This window comes from Toxotes jaculatrix, chromosome 20 (assembly GCF_017976425.1).
Source record: "Toxotes jaculatrix isolate fToxJac2 chromosome 20, fToxJac2.pri, whole genome shotgun sequence".
Taxonomy (NCBI): domain Eukaryota; kingdom Metazoa; phylum Chordata; class Actinopteri; family Toxotidae; genus Toxotes; species Toxotes jaculatrix.
Window position 1 is genome coordinate 20977136 of NC_054413.1, and position 19624 is coordinate 20996759.

The window sequence follows — 19624 nt, forward strand, 5'->3', positions numbered from 1 at the left end:
GACCACATCCTGATCCTGAGCTGGTTTTAAGATATTAGAAAAGTGACTGAATGAAGCGCACTGACCGCTGACAGCACTCATTCTCCCACAATGCAATGCACAATTGAACCATGCCCTCCTTGCTGCACAGAGTTACTCTGCAACTTTTGGCATCAAGTAACAGAGAGGCCTGGGATAAGTGGAACCTGGCCAGGCCTGGAACAGCAGGGGGATCAGCTGGGGATCCGTCCGGATGGGGGCAGTGAAGTGGAAGGTATACAGAGAGAGCATGACAAATCAAAATGACCACGAGAGTTTTTCACCGTGCGCTAATTTGCCCTTTGGTGTTGTGGTTAAGTGCAAATTCACTGATAAGTGAAGACTGAGGTTCACTTTGGTTTAGACAACCAAAGCAGCGTGTGTCGGTCTGCTGGTCCCACACACTGGGAAGTACCGTGCAGACATTCATGTTCCCCAGGGGATGAATCTTAATTGTTTTGGTGATCTCCTGACTGGGGTGGCATGGTGGTGCGGCGGTTAGCACTGTCGCCTCACAGCAAGAGGGTGTACCCCGCCTCTCGCCCGTCGCCAGCTGGGATAGGCTCCAGCTCCCCTGTAGCCCTGTGCCCTAGAAAATGAATGGATGGATGGATCCATTCTCACTGTGACTCTGTAACATTCATAGTTCTGTCTCCAATCATTGGAGAAGAACTGTAATATCTGTGAGGATCCTCTAACTTTTCCTCTAGCGCCATCATCAGGTCAAAGTTTAAAAGTATCCAGGACTTATGTTATGATCAGACACCTGCAGATGACAGTGAACATAGTAAACATGAAACCTGCTAAACATCAACATGTTAGCATGTTGACATTAGCATTTAGCTCAAAGCAGCACTGTGTATAAACACAGTCTCACAGAGCAGCTAGCATAGCTAAAAGACAACAACGTCCCACCACATCACCACTGCCGTCCTGTGTTCTAACCTCTGTCTAACCACCACCCCCCCTGGTCCTCCCCCCAGAACACTGGGTGGCCACTGGTGCATGCTTATCTCTGGGCTGATGGACCCTCCCCCCCCGTCAGGAAACTGACACTGAGATGACTTTATGCGACACGTCCAGTAGATGCCACAGGGTGAAGACCAGGTTCTGAGCTGAGGATCTGTTGAACAGCACTCAAGGACTTTAAAGACTTCCAAGGTATTTTAATGACAGAATATGAAAACATGAATGCGTGTAATATTGTTCCCTCTCTGGGGGATTTAAAGTCTTGAAAATTTTAAGAATCATTTTCTGATCTTTCTACCAGATGCCATGTAACGGAGTAGATATTTTGTTGTATAACTTTCCCAGACAGCTTCAGTCGGGTGCTTTACTCTGCCTGTCTTTGTGTAATGAAAGCAGATGGCCCTGAGTGTGGCAGACAGAGCCATTGGGGCCATTATCGGGGCAGCAGTGGCAGATGCAGCAGGTGAGATAAACTGTGTGATGCTGAGTTAATTACAGCAACAGGACTTTTCCGTATCAGATCCACCTCATTCAGTTCCCATAGCCCAGTAACCCACAGCTCCACAAGGTAGATTTTCATATGAGTGTTTATTTCTCATATTACATAACTCATACATATGAATTTATACACCTGTTTGATTTGGCCTGTTCCACTATTTGTGATTTCTAGTGATTGTTACATAATGTGGAATTGTTTTCTGCATCGTTCCACAGAAACATTATCAGTAGCTTTATCCATAAGCAACATCTGTGCATACTGATAAAGGACAGGGCGGAGTCATGTTGACCTACACACAGTGTTGTGAAAGCTGAGTTTCTGCAACAGCTGTTCTGATAAACACAAAATAACCAGAGAGAATTTATTTTTCTGACCACGTCACTCTGAACACATCACATAGTGATGCTATGCCTCTGTTCCATGCAATCTGTCATCAACAGACTGTATGCACAGCAGGTCGAACACACTGGAAAACAAAAACTATTGAATGTTCCACCATGTTTCTCCCTCTTTTCTGTGTGTGTGTGTGTGTTCCTCACCCATACAGCCCAGCCCATGCACTGGATCTACAATCCAGACAGGCTCAGAGAGGTTCTGTCCGAACTGGAGCCCTGTCCGGAGTTCAGGCCTCAGTCAGCGAATCCTTTCTACCGCAGGACAACAGGCGAGCAGACCTGCTATGGAGACCAGGCGTACGTCCTGCTGGAGTCCCTGAGTCAGAGTGGAGGTACTGAAGTTCACCCAGGCAGGCAGACACTACCTGTGCCTGTTCGATATATGCTACAGTCACTGCAACATTTTTCATTATACGTGACATTATTACTGACTTCTAGTTTCCTATCACAACAAAGATGATTCCTCAGAGATTTCCTACATTCACCAAATTACCATCCAACATTCTGAAAGACTTTTCCATTTACCTTTCTTGTGTTATGTTATCATTTGTCACCTCGACGACCACAAAGCTCTTCCTGTCCACTGTCTGCTTACAAACTGTCAGTCTCCCTCATGGGAGGTGTTAAGAGTTAGCTGAGACTCTCACGTCTGTGTGGTAAATATGACGTTGGAGCTTTAGGTTACCTAAGCTTAGCATAAGAGGAAACAGCTAGCTGACGTGTAAAAAGCTGTGGTCTCAGGGTTTGGGTGCTGGTGTTATTTCTCTCAACTACACTGATAAAAATATGTTCGCACTGCCCCCACAAGACTTTTCACCGAACCTAGGGACAGTTAAGAAACAGCGTGACATGCTGTGAACAATGGAGGGGACGGTGGTCCAAGCCTACAGCACGTGCTGTAAAGGCAGCTGTGCTGTGGTTGTTGTCTGAAACACAGTGTGTCGTGTGCTGGCAGATGTCGATGTGGACGACCTGACCCAGCGTATCTATAAGTTCTTTGGCCCTGGAACAGTGTACGACCTGCCCCTCAACGATCCTTACAGGAAGAAAGGAGGTACTGTGCCTGTGCATGTAACCAAATCACATGCTGATGTTCCTGCTGTCCATACGTGTTAATGATCAACTTAAACAAGCCTAAAATGATGTGAGTGCCTCTGCTACTGAAGCATAACCACTTTCCTGTCTGCTGACGGGGAATTCCCTCGCCATGAAAATATTCCGTACAGTCAGTCTTCCCTGTCCTGGTTAGTGACCAGTGCTTTGGATATTTTTTACTGTCAGGGTATCATATCAGTGCAGAGCTGCTGTAAATCACCATAACAGCTCAGGGGACAGTGAAGTGCAGACGGCTTTATGTCTTTGACTAAATATAAGCAGAGCTGTGTCCTCATCATGGGCAGTGAAAGGCTTCATGACTGAGGAGACAAAGAAAAGAGCTCCACCTACAGAGACTTGAACTGCATCAGTCTGTTGCCAGATTTTCAGTAGGCCTCATCTGTCCATAAAGGTGAAGCTGTCAGATCAGTGAATGTACATATTTCTATATTAATGGCTGTTTGTTGAATTGGTCAGGGCCCAAAGCCACCCTCCCCATAGACGGCCCGTGGAGGAACGGCAGTCTGAAAGCTTTCATCAGAAATGTGGACGCAGGCAAAGAAGAAACCGGTAAAGCTCACAGACCATGAGGCTTACCCCGTTTAAAACTGATGCTCATTACCTGAGATGAAAATACTTCAGTGCCTGAATAGTTCATTTTGCTCTGGTGGTAACTCAGACACTTCAACACATAAACTCTGGGGATGTTAGGATGTTTAACCCTAACCCTGGCTGAAGTGTGAGTGTGTGTGTGTGTGTGTGTTGAGGCTGTGAAGCGGACTGTCAGATGGACGGGGTCACTAAGCTGGCTCCAGTGGTGGCCATGTTCGCTGGGCGGCCTGAGATGCTGGAGAAAGTGGAAAAAGCCATGCGGGTCACCCAGAACAATGACATGTGTGTGGCTGTGACACTGGCTGCAGCGAGGTCAGTGTGATCACACTTTACCTGAAGGCTGCACAGGTTTACACTTTATTAACTATAATACAACAGTACGAAGTCAGTGAGTTAGACTGAAAGTCACATATACAGAGAGAATGAACAGCCAAACTATGACCAAAGAAAGCTTCTGTTTCTGAAGCTTAACCCTCATCTGTCTGTCTGTCTAACTTTGTAAGGTTTCTGGAGCATTTCATTCTGAACGGTCCAGATCCCAACGCTCTGGATGCAGTTCTGTCTCAGCTGAATGACCCAAAGAGACAGAACCCTCAGGAGCTGGACCGGGCCGTTACTGGTAACACTGCATGTCTCTCTAACACTGTTTCTCCTTATTCTTCTCTCATTCGTCCTTGAAACAACACATAGAAACCAGCAGGTCTTATGGGAAATGTGGTCAAACGAAGTCCTACATGCAGGAACCTGATCATTTTTTAAATGCATGTTTTGACAGTAGGCTTCCACAGCCACATGAGCTCCAGTGTCTAAACAGCATGTGTCTCCCTGTGTCTCTGCTGAAGCACATATCCACCAGGTGAAGGACAACCTGGGCAAGACGTCCCAGCAGCTCATCCCTGCTGTGTTCACAAACACATGAGGTAAGCTGCTTTGATCTCCTGACTAATGGTGTCCCTCCTCTCTCCTCCTCCTCCCTCTGCCCCCTGCTGAGATGAGTGTCTGGGGTTTTACAGGACTGAAAGGTTGAGGTGTTTAATGTGCACATGCAGAGATCTGCTCACCACATTCAGATTCAGATGCCTGCTCTAAATGGAAAAATGAAAGCAAAGCCTGGTGTTTTTGAGGGACTGTAATGACATAATATTTTCTCACATGAGAAGAACACTTTACCAGACTGGACCCTCTGATCTGTCTCTGCATCATGTGCCATGTCTCAGTCTGCTGATATATCTGGGCCTGTGTCCAGCTTTGCCTGGTGCCTTCCAGGGAGCGCTTCATGGAGTCCTGACGCTGAACCAGATGGATGAAGCCGTCAGGGACACCATGCGCTGCGGGGGATGCACCGCCAGCCGAGCCTCCTTCATTGGGGCCTGTTTTGGGGCACAGGTACTGTCGACGTGTGGCTGTCAGGCAGATAAACCAGTCATTAGTCACTGATGGAAATCAATAAGGAATCAATAAGAAAGAAGTTAATGTTCCATTCTGTTTTTAAACATCAGTCATTGGAAAACATTCAACTGTGATGAAGATCTTTTGATTGAATGTGTTATGTGTAACAACAGTTAGCCCATCCTAACCTGCAGTACATGGATACTGTGGTTACCCTGGCTTGCTGTTGCAGTCTGTATGCTAAGCTAAGCTAAGCAGCAGCTGGCTGTGGCTTCATGCTTAATGGACAGGCCTGAGATCAGTATTGATCGTCTCATCTAACTATTGACAAGAAAGCAAAGGATATTTCTCAAAAGCTGGAACAGTACCTTTAAGACACTGACGTGGCCAGAACGTTTCTTAGAAACGGAACGGTAGAATATTTTTCTTCGTATCGTATCAGTAAAATAAGAATCAGAGGAATAGCTTGGTTTTTATCGTAACGCATCTTTATGGTTTTGATAAAATTTTAATTACATTTTAAATCTGAATTCAGACTGTGATCTTTGTTTGTCAGGTGTTAGTGTAAGACACTGGTCGTACACCTTCCTCACACCTCATCAGGGCGGCCACAGCAGCACAGTGACAACATGTGGACAGATGTTTACTTATAGTTTAGGTCGAGCCCATCAGTGCAGCAGCACATGAAAGCCTATCATCTTGGTTCTCTGTTTGATGAGTTTGACAGCGAGCTGATCTTGTGAAACTTCCTGTGATGCTTTCATCTGTCGTCCTGATGTTTTTCAGACCGGTCTCCAGGGAATCCCGGAGTCCTGGAGGAAGAGGACGTTCAGATATCCTCTGCTGCTGGAGCTAGCTGGAAACGTGGTCAGAAAACATCAACAGATGTAGTTTAGCTTTGATTTGAATCTGATCAGGTATTTACGGAGTGCTGATAATTGCCTTTAAAGCTATTTTAAAAGACCTTCTCATGTTGCAGGTGTGCAGTACTTTGACATGACAATCCATGACAGTCTCATTTTAAAGTCTTGTACAGAATGAAACTCGAATCTGTTTGTTCGATCAAAGCTGCATCAGGCAAGAAAGTGAAAGTCTGTGCAAAGTACTCATGTTGTGTGGAGAACATGGAACATATTTATCCTCAGCAGCTGCACTGTGAGCAAAGAAATAAAGAGTTGTATGTCTCCAACATATCTGTTCTGTTCCGTTATTTTAGTTAGTAGATTCTTTATCTTAAGGAGACAAGCTTTGCCTTGGTGAGCAAGTCATTTTTCTGAAGTCAGGCTTCAGCAGGTTTCGGTCTCGTCTTTCCCTTGAGTACTTGCTGTTATTGTGAAGTGAAAGAGCAGATACAGATGCACTTCTGGAACAACCAGAAAGTGCAACATATTCCTTCCTCAAAGTTCCTCAAAGGAACTGTTCTGCCTTCTGAAAAGTGCTGACTTCCACATTCACGTGTTTCAAGCACTCGCCCCAACAACCCTGAAAGTCAGCCCAGTGTAAAGCAGCCAAGGCCTTAATATCTTTGACACAGTGTGGTTATAAAATGCAGTGTGTAGGCTACTGTTGGACTCCCTTAGTTGCTTTTACAGCTTCTACTGACTTGCTGAAAAATAATAAATGAGCAGTAGCTCAAGTTTGTTCAAACACTGTAAATCAGAGTCTTTACTGGTGTTACATGTCATCGCAGCCGAGCACTGCTCAGACTGCTCGGTCTCAGCTGTGCAGTCTGAGCGTGACTTTAGCTGAGCAGAGAGCTCGTGGCTCAGGGTGCGTTGGTAGCTTACAGAGGAGAAGTCTCTTGATTTCTCTCGCTGCCTGACTTCCTCCCACGCAGCAGGTAGCAGGCGCTGTCTGGCATAATTACATCCAGGCCTGAAGAGTGTTTTTGTTTTTCCAAACTCTGCCAAAGTCCACTTCCTCTGGATGTTCTCCAACAAGGACCAGAGGCTTGTGAAAGATATTATGTTGTGGAAATATTATCCTCACTGGGTCAGTATTACTCATCAGCATACATAATAAGTCAGATAATATTACAGGTCAAATAGTTTGTATTGCAGTTTTGTGAGGATATGTCACTTTAGGAAAACGTCTAACTGTAACTCTCACGCGATGTTTATGCACTATGGAGATTTTACACCTGCACAAACCAAACCTGCATCATGGGAGTATCAAACAGAAATATTCCACACGGGAAGCCAGAAACCATCTGTGCCTGTCTCCCATGAAAGCCTCCGAACTTCACTGTCATTAGAGTTAAAGTTTGGAGTTAGGACATGACTGCTGCTGAGAAAGGTTGGACATGTGGGGACAGGAGGTCCTCTGTCCTCTTCCACACAGAAGGAAATCATGATAAGAAATAAAATGGTTTTCAGTCTAAAACAGCAGACGGAGCGGTGGACCCGTGTTTGGACTGTGTCTGCTCCCTGAGAACAAAAACATCACAGTGACAGGTCAGACCCGTCAGGGGTCAACAGTACATGAAGGAACCACTGGTAAGGGCCCGGCCGTGTTTATTCAGTGTAAGATCAACTGCAGATCAGACAACAAACAACAAGTGTTTGTTTCCATACTAGGAGCTGTGTACGTCACGTGACTTTGAGTGTGCATCTAAGTGTGTGTTCCTGACAAACAGCCTGTGAAGTGGTCAGTAAATAAACAAAGACAGGCTCACAGCAGCAGCGGACAAGATCAACACCAAGACTGTTCACGAGTCAGCAAGAGGCAGAGCCACCACGAGAGTGCGCACGAGCGCGTGCACACGCACGCACGGTATCTTCACAGTCACTGATTTCCTTTCGCCTCTTAATTTGTAAATATAAACTTAGATAATATTTGTTTATTTTTTCCCTGCTGCAGAAGCGCTGCCACAGCATACACGCTAATATTAATATTAACTGTATCCGTCCAATAAGATCACATCTCGGTTACCCTGTCAGGGACCACATTTCCGCATGACGTGAACGCAACAAAAGATTAATGGAGGCGAAGTGGCGCAAGAGCGAAATCCTAACGTCTAACTTCCGTCTTCCGCCTGTGAGGACAGCAGCCGTTTGCGGGACAGTCCACCGGGATGAGCTGAAACACTTTAACTAAAACTTCCACTGTGTGTTTTGACTTCGCTGCTCTACGGTGCTGCCTGAAAACAGAAACCCGACCCTCAGGTTTCCCCGCCGTGTGATTTTCTCGCAGCTGTCAGAACAGCGCGGAGACGGGAACTATCTTGTCGGTGTACTATCTTTGGGCGAACAGCTGGGTGGACCTCCGACTAAACGCTGCTTCAATGGCATTTTCTGTGGGGATGGCCGTTGGGCTGTGAGACAGGCTACCTGCTGTACTGAGTGTGTATTTCCCTCGCCGTGCCATGGACTTTAACGTTAAGCGGTTTGCCGCAGACGCCGGCACTTTCCTGACCCGCGCGGTTCAGGTACGTTTAACCGTTTGGTCTGTGGACGTTGGCGGCGTTAGCCAACGTTAGCTGCTAGCTTAGGTAGCGTTAGCTCGCCTGCTAGGTGAACAGCTAACGTTCCAGTGTTTGTGGTTGAGTCGCTGATTATCAGCGGAGAGGAAACATTTCCCTCTGAGTTAAACGCAGTTACAGCGTGGAGGGTTTTTAAATGGCACCCGGGACGTGTCAGTGTGTGGTACAGCTGTTCAGCTCATCCCTCAGACCAGGCCGCAGGAAGCCTCAGGCAGAGCCAGCAGCAGCAGCAGCAGCAGCAGCAGCCAGGCGGATAACTGTAGTTTTCGTTCGTATGCTAACCCGTCCAGACTGCCGACACCTCGGCCCCGTGAATCACTGCTGCAGGCAGGCAGTCATGTGCACACACTAACCGAACACTGTCTGTGTCAGTTCACAGAGGAGAAGCTCGGCCAGGCTGAGAAGACGGAGCTGGACGCCCACCTGGAGAACCTCTTGGTCAGAGCTGAGAACACCAAGCAATGGACAGAGCGGATAATGAAGCAGACCGAAGTCTTACTGCAGCCCAACCCGAGTAAGAGCACACCTCTGACCCTGTAATGTACTCGCTCACGTACCGGACTCCTGGGGGCAGGTACCGGCTCTGTGTTTGCCCCCTCCGTCACCAAAAGCCACCAAACCCCATCTACACATCTGTCAGCAGCACTCACTCTGCTGTTCAGTGCTGTTTCAGGTTTCTGAGCTAAACACTAATCACAAACTGTTCTGATAGATTTGAGATTTAGGAGATTTGCTGTTTAAAATGCTTGACATCTGTGAGACGGTGTTTGACATACAGCAGTAGACGGGGTGTCTGTGAAGTCTGTAAGCTCAGCTGTGCATCCTCCTCGGTTCACACCATGATGCCACTGCACTGCAGCACAACATGCACTGACAGCCCAGCTGCTGGCTACAGACAGGGGTTTCTGTGTTCACACTCTACATGCCACAGATATGCTGTCTGTGATTATCCGTGTTCATTCACATGATTTGATAACATGAAACAAATCCGGTCAGGTGTGACAGAAGCTTTTCTTGTGAGGGTTATCATTACAAAAGCTTCGGTTTTCATTTTCAAATAGAAGTCAGACTGTTTGGACTCACTGTCCTAAAGTCAGTGCCCCTCCCTCACAAGTCTTATGACTTTGTAATTGAGTTTTCTTGTTGCACACCACAGATGTCCGACTCGAAGAATTTGTGTATGAGAAACTGGAGAAAAAAGCCCCGACACGAATGAACAACCATGAGCTGCTGGGCCAGTCCATGATCGACTCAGGAAGTGAATTTGGTCCTGGAACCGCCTATGGTGAGTGAGACGGCGAGCCGCCCGGCACGAGGACAAACGTTAAACCGGCTGATTTCTGTGGCTGTGGCTCATACAGGCTTGTTAAAATACAGTGAAGGCTGTTTGAACAGCACTCCTCTGTGTGTCGTTCCTCCACTCTGTCTAATCTGAACAGCATCGTTCTGTACTGACCCGCTGGTCTCTGTGTCTTCTCACGACGTAGCTGTTGATGCCTCAGATGAGAAACGGCTCCTCAGTCTCCTGTCCTGTGATGTATTGGGGTTGACGTTTTGTTTGTGCTGCTGATCATTTCAGGAAATGCTCTGATAAAATGTGGTGAGACGGAGAAACAGATTGGCGGAGCAGAGCGGGAGTTCATCCAAAGCTCTGCCATCAACTTCCTGACACCTTTCAGAAACTTTCTTGAGGGCGATTTCAAAACCATCCTGGTGAGTTGGACTCCGGACCAATCGTTCCCATCACTTTCACTTTTCACTGGACTTTGATCTTTTATTTGGAACTAATTCACAGTCCTAGTGTCCACAGAGTGGAAACTGTCCCTTATTACAGCCGCAATAATCAGATATCACCCTGAACCTGTACACAGTCCTCCATCCTCAGCTCCGCTCTGACCTGCAGTTACGTTTTAACGTCATACTTCCTGCCACATCTTCACCCGTCATCTAGTTTTTCAGCCACCAACCATTGTACGGTTTTTAGGTGCACCTCTCGTAGCCTGTCTTCCTCATCAAGTTAGCAACCACTGACTCATGCAGGAGTACGAATGGGTCTACATCAATATATGGACATAAGTATATTTGTCAGCAACTCTTTTAAATATTGGAGAGAAAAGTGATAAAGAAAAAAACAGTAAGATTGTTAGATGTAGAGATGCACACACCTGGCCCTGACCTAAATTTAATTAAACCCCGAAGACATGACCAGCGTTTGCCCACATCGCTGTCTGATCACAGTCTGCTGGGGCACAGGTGTCCTGAACCTCAGCATGCCTCAGCTACTCAGACTTATCCTCTTCTATCTGACTGTGAGCCGTTAGTGTGAGGATGATGTAATTTTGAACATAAGAATGTTAATCACATGTTTCAGTGAAAGCACTGATCTCATGTTCTGAATTCTGTCTTGTTGTTCTGTGATTTGTGTCCAGAAAGAAAGAAAGCTGCTGCAGGTCAAACGCCTGGATCTGGACGCAGCCAAAACCAGGCTAAAGAAAGCCAGGATGGCTGATGCAAGAGCTGCGGTAAGGACGCCGCGCGCACACACACACACACACACACACGCATGCAGAGGCATCATTGTCAGTGTAGCACACACACTCTGTGCACCTGGACCGAAGGCTGATTAGTGACCAGTGAATTCTGCGTTCTCTAAAATCATTTGCCAACTTCTTTTCAGAGGAAGAAAAGCTGTCCAGGCGTGTCCTCTGTCCGTCTCTCTGAAGTAACGCATTCATGACTGACACACCAAGTTACACAACAGAAAACTGACCATTTTATCTCTTGTGACTTCAGCACAGTCACATGAGCAACTATGGGAAGTTCAGACTTCTCTTTTTCTGGACGGTTGTTTTCTTGCGTCTCCTTTTTCTTGCTTTTTATTTGTGTCTTTGTCTTTTCAAACAGATAAATTGACGATTAACTTTTCATTGTGCTGAACTTGGCAACAGATAAATGTCCAATTTCAGGTGTATCCGTGTTTGAGGGAGACACATTTATCCCAGTACAACAAGGTGTGTTTCACCTGATAGAGCATGATGATTAGGATCCGTATGAAGAACCATCACAGCAGATAGTCTGTCGTGTTTATCCGTCTCTGGGCTGGATTCCAGTTTACTGTGTCTGGAGATGACACCTCAGTATTTCTCCTCTGAGCCAAAACTTTGCTAATTTCTGACAAAATTCTTTCAGAAGTCAGTTAGACAAGTGCTTAGCTAAGCTGCTGACATTCTGCAGCTACTACGAACAACATGACTGAACAGTGCAGTGTAACATCTGAGCCAGGGACGGACATTAAGACACCGGGCAGAATCCCAGCAAAGCTATTTGGCTGCAGCCTTCAGAGCATCCACAGACAGTGTGTGGCTTTTCAGCACAGTTCTCCTTAAACCAAGCTGTGCTGTGCACATTTTAGTTCAGGGCACAACAGTAATGTAGCAAGGAAGATGTCGTCAGTCTCAGCAGCAGGACACAAATCATAGAAAAGACACCAAGGACAGCAAAGACAGGCAAAGACACAAAGTGATATGAAAGTATGAGCAACAGCGTACAACAGAGAACAATAAAACCTGATCCATTTATAAAGTGACCACTGAGAGCCAGAGGAGACGATCCAGCTGAGACTCACTGAGCTTCGTGTCCATCGTGTTCAGAGCCTCGCTGGTTCATTTAGCAGGGAGGTCTGTTTGTTATTGACAGTTTAATGCTGTGTTTGTTCTTTCAACACGATCTGAGTCAACAGATTCACTTCATTCACTCATGAGAGAGAAAGCTGTCACCTAAATACACGAGCTGTAAATAGTATTTAGCTTTAATCTTTGTTTGAAGGACGGAGAGCTGAGCATGAGAAGTAGTTTATGTCTTATACAAAGTGTGCTTTTGTCAGAGCTGTTGTCTTATTGTCACACAAACACACACACAAACACACAGTGTGTTGTGTTGGCTGTGGCTGTGCAGCAGCTGTAGCTCTAACTACTGTGTCACTGTTTTCAATACGCAAAGCAGCAGATGTGAGCGGAGGAAGTGACAGAGGTGAGTGGAATGTTGGAGCCATCTTTGAATTGAACACACACACACACACACACACACCCTGACACTGGTGTCAGCAGCTGCTGTCGATGCCTTTCTCCATCTCCTCCATGACACACAGTGTTGGACCTCATGGAAAAGTCCTCCATGAACTGAGCTCTGTAAACGCTGTCCGTCCCTCCACACCTCTCTCTGTGGACCTAAGAGAAGCTGTGAGGAGCTCGGGACAGTGAGGCCATTGTCCCTGTCAGTCTCAGCTTCAGACTTTATGTTTATTAGACTTTTTAACAAGTCACAACAAGCCATTGTTCCAGCTGGTCTGAATCTTCTGGCTCAGTATGAGGACAGGAAAACTTTCCCTGAGGACGAGACTTCAGTTCCCTGTTTTTCCTTCATGTCCCCTCGTCCTGGTCCTCTCTGTGAGTCTGGTGTCATTGTACTTTGTTTTTTTTGCCCCTTCCATATCCTGTCCTTCTCTATGCACAGATTCAGATTCTGGCATTTTTCATCTGTTCATTTTAATTTTTCACTCCATTTTTTGAATGAACTGATGGTAAATGTTGGTTTTCAGTTTGAATTTGGTTATTGTTCAGATTTGTTGAGACCATGGGACACGTTCAGGTAATATTTCACATCAGAGGTAGAAACACTTCACATGAGTGTAAACCAGTGTGTTTGCCTGAAACATGTTTGACTCTGGTTTTTCCACCGTACCTGTGTCCTTTGGTCTGTACCGCTCTGATCACAGGCTCATGTTAGAAGGAAGAAACGTTTTGCTTGTTCAGATCTCTCCAACCCAAACACACATCTGTGTCGTTCCATTAAAACCACGTTGTTTTGTTTGCTCAGGCAGAGCAGGAGCTGAGGATGACCCAGAGCGAGTTCGACCGGCAGGCAGAGATCACCCGGCTGCTGCTAGAAGGCGTCAGCAGCACCCACGTATGTAATCCAGCTCGGGCCCGGCACCGCTTCAGTATTGCACCGTCTTCATGTTCAGGGACAGAAAAGAGGACGAGATGTCCTAACTTTTAGCGACCTCTGTTGGCCAAAGGCTGCTGGGCTGAGATAAGCCCGCTAACGTGGCAGGCTTTCGTTTCTCAGACATAAAGGAGTAGTTCCATGTTTTGGGAGATGGGCTTATTCACCAAGAGTTAAAGCCTGATATTTCTGGCTGCACTGCCTTCAAACAGAGCCAGGCTAGCTGTTTCCAGTCTCTATGCTAAGCTAAGCTAAGCTCGTTGGTTACTCAGACAATAAAACAGCTATAGCTGACGTGTCAGTTCTGTACTTGTGTTAAACATTTAGGAAAACGGATAAAAAGCAGCGAGTGTTGTGGAATTCTCTCACACGTGAGCCTGTGTGTTTCCAGGCACATCACCTGCGCTGCCTGAATGACTTTGTGGAGGCTCAGACTACGTACTACGCACAGTGTTACCAGTACATGGTGGATCTGCAGAAGCAGCTGGGCAGGTGAGACACCACGTGAAGAGCTTTGATAAAATACTGTGGCAGATACCTGACTGTGCTGAGGAGCAGGTCACCACCCAGCTCTGCGTCAGGGCGTGCCTTCATCTTCCTCTCCCTCCCACCAGCTTCCCCTCGTCATTCTCCAACAACAACCAGTCGTCAGTGTCGGGCGGGGCCAGCATCTCGGTGCCCACCATCCCGGTGACGGCCTCTCTGCCCAGTGTGTCTGCGGGCCACGGCGGCTCTGTGGCTTCGGGCGGATTCAGTGAGCTGCGTAGCTCCAACGGCAGCCGCAAAGCCCGAGTCCTGTACGACTACGACGCTGCTAGCAGCAGCGAGCTTTCCCTGCTGGCTGATGAGGTGAGCCTCGACCGAGTTGTCAGTGTTCACGTATATTTTTATTGCAGCCTTTTACACACGTTTCCATATTGCTTTCTCTTTGCCTTTTCTTCTGGTTTCCTTTGATACAAGAACCAACATATCAGCTAACAGTATTAGGAGTCCTGGTTGAAACTGAAGTTGATGTGTTTCTCAGTTTTCTGTGTGTCTGCTTGTAGCATCGTGTCCTGGAGCAGCTCCCACACAGCAGCCTCTGTGCACTTCCTTTTCCTGGGAAAGCTCTCAGCTGTGCATGACAAGCCTGTGGTTGAGTAACAATGACCCAGCACTACCTCAGTGACCGCTCACTGAGGCAGCCAGCTGTGTGGCCTCAGCTCTGATAATAACACCACTTGTATCTAAGCACTTCAGAAATGAAGGACGCTGCTTAAACGACTTGTCTTTGTTTTAAACAGAAAATGAGACCTGAGAGGTTCGTGCAGTAAACGCTGTGTGTCGTCCACACTCCCTCCCTGTGTTTCAGGTGATCACAGTGAGCAGCGTCCCAGGCATGGATTCAGACTGGCTGATGGGCGAGCGAGGCAACCAGAAGGGCAAAGTGCCGATCACCTACCTGGAGCTGCTTAACTGAGCCCCCTGTAACCAGCCGTGATCCCATATTTATACGTGTTTCAGGGACAGGCCTCACCTTCTCTTCCATTTCAGTCATTTTAGAACGGGTTTTATTTTTCTGAAAGAAGATGGAGTCTCTCTCCCTTCCAGAGGACTCGAGCTGGAATGAATGAGTCTGAGTGAAGGGAAAGGACACGGACCCATTCCCTGGTGTTTGTATTCAGCTGCAGTACATTTCTAAAACCTGCTTCCTTTGTGTTTGATGCCATACAATCTGCAATATGTGCCAGACCATCTCCCAAACTGTAACCTCTTCACCGTATGTATCTCAGATTGTGACTGAAATGCTTATGTGTTTTCTCACTGCTAAGTTTTTAAAGTTTCTGCAGGTAGTGATACATTTTTAATGCTCTTCAGTTTGAGGTGGAGAGTGATGCTGATTATTTTTAAGTCTTATTTTATAACCGATAAACTGATGGTGCAGTAGCTCTTATGGTTTTTCTAAACGTGAGTCGTTGTTTTCACAGTGTCCTTTGTGTTGTGCGTCGGCTTTGTTCACTGCACAGTGAGTTAGACGCTGTTCCGGTGCACGTGAGTGAAGCTGTAACATTAATGCCAGTCACATGTCAAACATGAAGTGCCTTCACAGTGAATCGGCCTTTTTTAGACCCGCAGTGCTGAGACGTTGGCTCGTCTCCTCCCGTTGGACTGGACCCTCATATTTCTGCTTAACTTATTTACAATTGGAAACCAGCATTTCCACATATCTGTTATTAAATTATTAATGAATGAATAGTTCACAGATAGAATCACTGAGACATGTTCGGTGCCTCAGACGTCATCATACAAATTCCATCAGTTTCCCCTAAACCTGCATCTCAAGTCCTCGCTGAAAGAATCCTGTTACGTTCTGGGAGATTAAATATATTACTACACAGCAGCTTTTTGTTTTGTGTGTAACTGATAAAATAGATAACAAACAATAAACAGTTGTAAGATAAATATGCAATGTGGTGCATTAAAATAAAAATCTCAGCCACAGACGTGTGGAGTCTGAACATCTCGTTCTCTTTATTCTCATCGATGCTCGTGGACTTTCAGGACTTTGACTCTAACAGCCTTCACATTGGGTTTTTCCTGTTTCAACCACTGGAGGGCAGAACAGACAACAAGATCACTGGGTCTGTTCTGTCACATGTTCCCAGTTTGTTTGTTGGTTTATACAAATACACTTTGACAAAGCAGTGTCTGTAATCTGGCAGAATCACATGAGACACAGCACCAAAAAGTTCTGATGATATCAGTCCATGTTTCTGCTGCACGAGCAGCAAATGACAACACAGAGGAAATACACAACAAATGACAAGATCAAGAATTAACATACAACACATGAAAGTGTTTTAACAAATAAATCCCACACTAAACGAGGCACAGACCAGATCCTCAAAATGTGCCAAAGACGATGAAGCATCATCTGAACTCTGATGAAAACCATTTCTCCAGCAGCTGTGACGCAGTTAGTGAGTGGGCTGAGAGGTCAGGTAACACAGTTAGCATGATTAGCATAAGGCCCAAACAATCCCAGCTCTTTAATGAGTCGATGAGAGCCTCTGAATGTGTACTGGACTGTGTGGACATACACGGATCAGCCACAGCCTTAAAGCCAGTTTCCAGTGCTAATGTTGCAGCTGATCTGAGTATATGCAGTAATATTGGCCTCATGAGTCACATCTGGCTTTATGGGCTCCTCCCTGACCACAGCTTTGAAACCTTAAGTTCATTTTCAGTCGTCACGCAACGTAGTGCGTCCTTGGCTGTCATGAGAGCAGGAAGGCTCAAGAGGAAGTGGAGTTTTGCAAAGTGACTATTGACTCACTGAGAAGCTGCTTGTACATCAACTTATAGGACAAGGTTTTCATCAAGGAAACTCCAGAGACATTAAGTGCCAACCTTTGACCTCAGCAGCTGTGATACAGCTGAGCGAAACAGGTTTCTGTGAGCAGAAATATGTAGAGTCTGACAGACAGTAAACTAAAGCATCAGCACAGAGCCGACTGAGAGATCAAACACTGGTCCTCACGAAAACACAGCAGAGAGTGCGACAGTTCAACAACACTCTGCCTTATCTCTCTAAAAATAACTCACCTGCTAAGATAAAGGAAGCCTGAACCGATTCGCTCATCAGATGAGTGGTAGCATGCCTGAGAAAAAACACTTCCTCTTTCATCAGTCCATTTTTTCTTTCATATGTTGCACAGAAAACTTTGAGGCCTCTACACTTCTCAGGGATCCTGAATAAAAGCAGTCCACCTTTCTGTCGTGTCTCAGGGTGGTGGACAGAATAAAATGAGACAGCGGCTCCACGTTCACTTTGACAGTGATGAGTCTGTTTCTGAGGAATATGAGTTTGTCTGAGAGCAAAGACAAGCAGGGTTCAGGGTGAGCTCCTTCACCCTGTCACAGGCAGCCATGTTAACTCTGCCGGGCAGGCTGGGTGTTTCTGCAGCCACGCTCACACACCACACACGGATGTGGTCCGTCAGTCGGCCTGTCATTCATGGTCCCCAGAGGGTGGAACCCACTGACTTTGGTGATCCTCTGACTTTGGTGATTCTCTGACTTTTCAGGTTCAACATGTGGGGTTATCAGGGAAACATCTCGACAGCAGCTGGATGAAATGACATCAGCCTCAAGAGTTAACAAACATTAGCATGCTAACATCCTACGCTGAGATGGTGAGAATAATATTCATGCTGATGTGATCATTTACAGAGGCTTCAGAGAGTATTCACACGTTAGCTCCCTGTGCTGTGGGTTTCATTTGAAATGGATAAAACTGTCAACAACAACCATGATGACAGAGTGAAAATGTTTTATGTTGGGGTTTGTTTTTTTCTTTTAAAGTCAAAAACTGAAATCTGTCCTTTACCAAAGTGTTCAGACTCTTTGCTGTGACTCTCCAAACTCAGCTCAGCTGCTTCCTGTTTGCTTTAATTACCCCTGACTTCTGTGGAGAGCCTGAGTGGAGTCCACCTGTGGTAAATTGAACTGATTGGACAGGCTCCCACCTGTGTATATAAGGTCCCACAGTTCACGCGGCAGCTCAGGACAGAAAGCAGGAGGTCCACAGAGCTCTCTGCTGTCCCTTATTTTGTTGTGACATTTATCTTGAACCATTCAGCTTTAAATCGTCTGTACAAACACACTTCACCTCTTTGTCTGCAGACCAGGTCTCCACCAGCAAACCAACTTGCTGCCATCAGGAACTAATGTGCTTTCACATATAGTCCACACGTGACCCAGACAGCCTCTGGTATGAAGAATCCACACACACACAGCTGTAGTCAGGAAGCTACTCAGATTAATCTTGTTTGACCACTTGAGGCCAAATTTCACTTCTCCATTCACATTCGCACTCCTCTGTGAGAAACTGTGACCACTGCTTTAGAAAAAAACGCTGCTCCTCACTCAGCCGCACAGCTTGAGCGTATTGTGGTGTATATTTGGTAACTCACCTCAAGCACAGACCCCATAACCACAGCCGAGCTGTTTTCCAAAGACAAATCTGCTGCATCATTGTGTGTTTGGCAGGTCTGCTGTGTCCAACCTGTCAGTGTGCTCCTGTCATTCATCACGTGTATGTGTTCAGTTGTGTCCCCCCTCTGAGTGTGACATCGAGTGTGTTCACACGCCATGTGAAGGTAGTTACCGTGATCCAGGGTTGGCTGCCATGTTGGGTGAAAGCCCCCTGACCTGCTCCACTCAACTATTTTAGGTCAGAGGAGAGCAGCTCTCCCCTGACTCCTCTGACTCCTCTGACTCCTCTGACTCCCCTGACTCCTCTGACTCCCCTGACTCCCCTGACTTCTCTGATTCCCCTGACTCCTCTGACTCCCCTGACTTCTCTGATTCCCCTGACTCCTCTGACTCCCCTGACTTCTCTGACTCCCCTGACTCCTCTAACTCCTCTGACTCCTCTGACTCCCCTGACTTCTCTGACTCCTGACCTAAAATAGTTGAGTAATCAAACCAAATTCTTCTTGGTCATCAGTTTGTGACCAGTGGCAAAGATGATTTCTTGTCTTTCGCAGTTCTTTCCCTCTGTGGTCAGCTCTTCATCGTTCCACAGCCACCTCTTGCTTCCAATAAGTTTACATCTTCATATCACTTGCTGCTCATTTCCTGACTGAAACTGAAAACCTCAATTTGCACCCTTAAACTTAATATCTGCTAGTAGTTCTGTTTCAAAGCAGACTTACACTGGTTTCAAGATTCTTAAAGAAGCCAGTGGAGCACGATGAGTCATAGTTCACATTGCTTATTAATAACTGAATGGTGGTTAGTGCTTGGTAGAAAATGAAAATCCTTCAGCCTTCATGTCTCATCAGTTGCTGCCCTGAGTTGACTGTATGTCTTTTTTGACCCTGCTTATAAAAGTCCTCTGTGTCCTGCAGGAGAACAACAGAAACTCACTCTCGTGTTTTCAGCCTCTAACTCGCTGACTGGCCGCTTCGAGTTGTACGAGATATGTAAAAATGATGGTGTTCTGAGGCTTTAACGAGGCTTCGCTCCGGTTTCTCTTTTTATGTTCCAACCACCATGACCCTGAGCATCACCACAGCGGTATTTTGGTTACTTTCTGGTTAGGCCTCCAACACAGCACACACTGATCTGCACACTGAGCTATACACTGATCTACCAGCCTTCTCTCTCCTGAGCAGT

The 19624-nt window shown here is 46.4% G+C and overlaps 2 protein-coding genes across 4 annotated transcripts; both read left to right on the forward strand.

Moving 5' to 3' along the window:
* Positions 1-1099: 1099 nt before the first annotated feature.
* Positions 1100-6450, forward strand: LOC121200166 (crystallin J1B-like). 3 transcript variants are annotated; one of them, XM_041065238.1, is made up of 10 exons: positions 1100-1179; positions 1381-1450; positions 2034-2213; positions 2837-2935; positions 3454-3546; positions 3744-3900; positions 4092-4207; positions 4431-4508; positions 4835-4974; positions 5764-6449. In XM_041065238.1, exons 2-10 carry the CDS (start codon positions 1384-1386, stop codon positions 5866-5868), a joined length of 1035 nt encoding a protein of 344 aa, XP_040921172.1. In that variant the 5' UTR covers positions 1100-1179; positions 1381-1383; the 3' UTR covers positions 5869-6449. The 3 variants fall into 3 exon arrangements, with proteins under 3 accessions (XP_040921172.1, XP_040921174.1, XP_040921173.1); XM_041065240.1 differs by having other exon boundaries at positions 1101-1179; positions 1333-1450; positions 5764-6450; XM_041065239.1 differs by having other exon boundaries at positions 1101-1179; positions 1384-1450; positions 5764-6450.
* Positions 6451-8109: 1659 nt separating this feature from the next.
* Positions 8110-15943, forward strand: sh3glb1a (SH3-domain GRB2-like endophilin B1a). The gene is made up of 9 exons (XM_041065968.1): positions 8110-8404; positions 8831-8972; positions 9615-9743; positions 10038-10171; positions 10888-10980; positions 13334-13423; positions 13854-13954; positions 14077-14311; positions 14814-15943. Exons 1-9 carry the CDS (start codon positions 8342-8344, stop codon positions 14919-14921), a joined length of 1095 nt encoding a protein of 364 aa, XP_040921902.1. The 5' UTR covers positions 8110-8341; the 3' UTR covers positions 14922-15943.
* The last annotated feature ends 3681 nt before the right edge of the window (positions 15944-19624 follow it).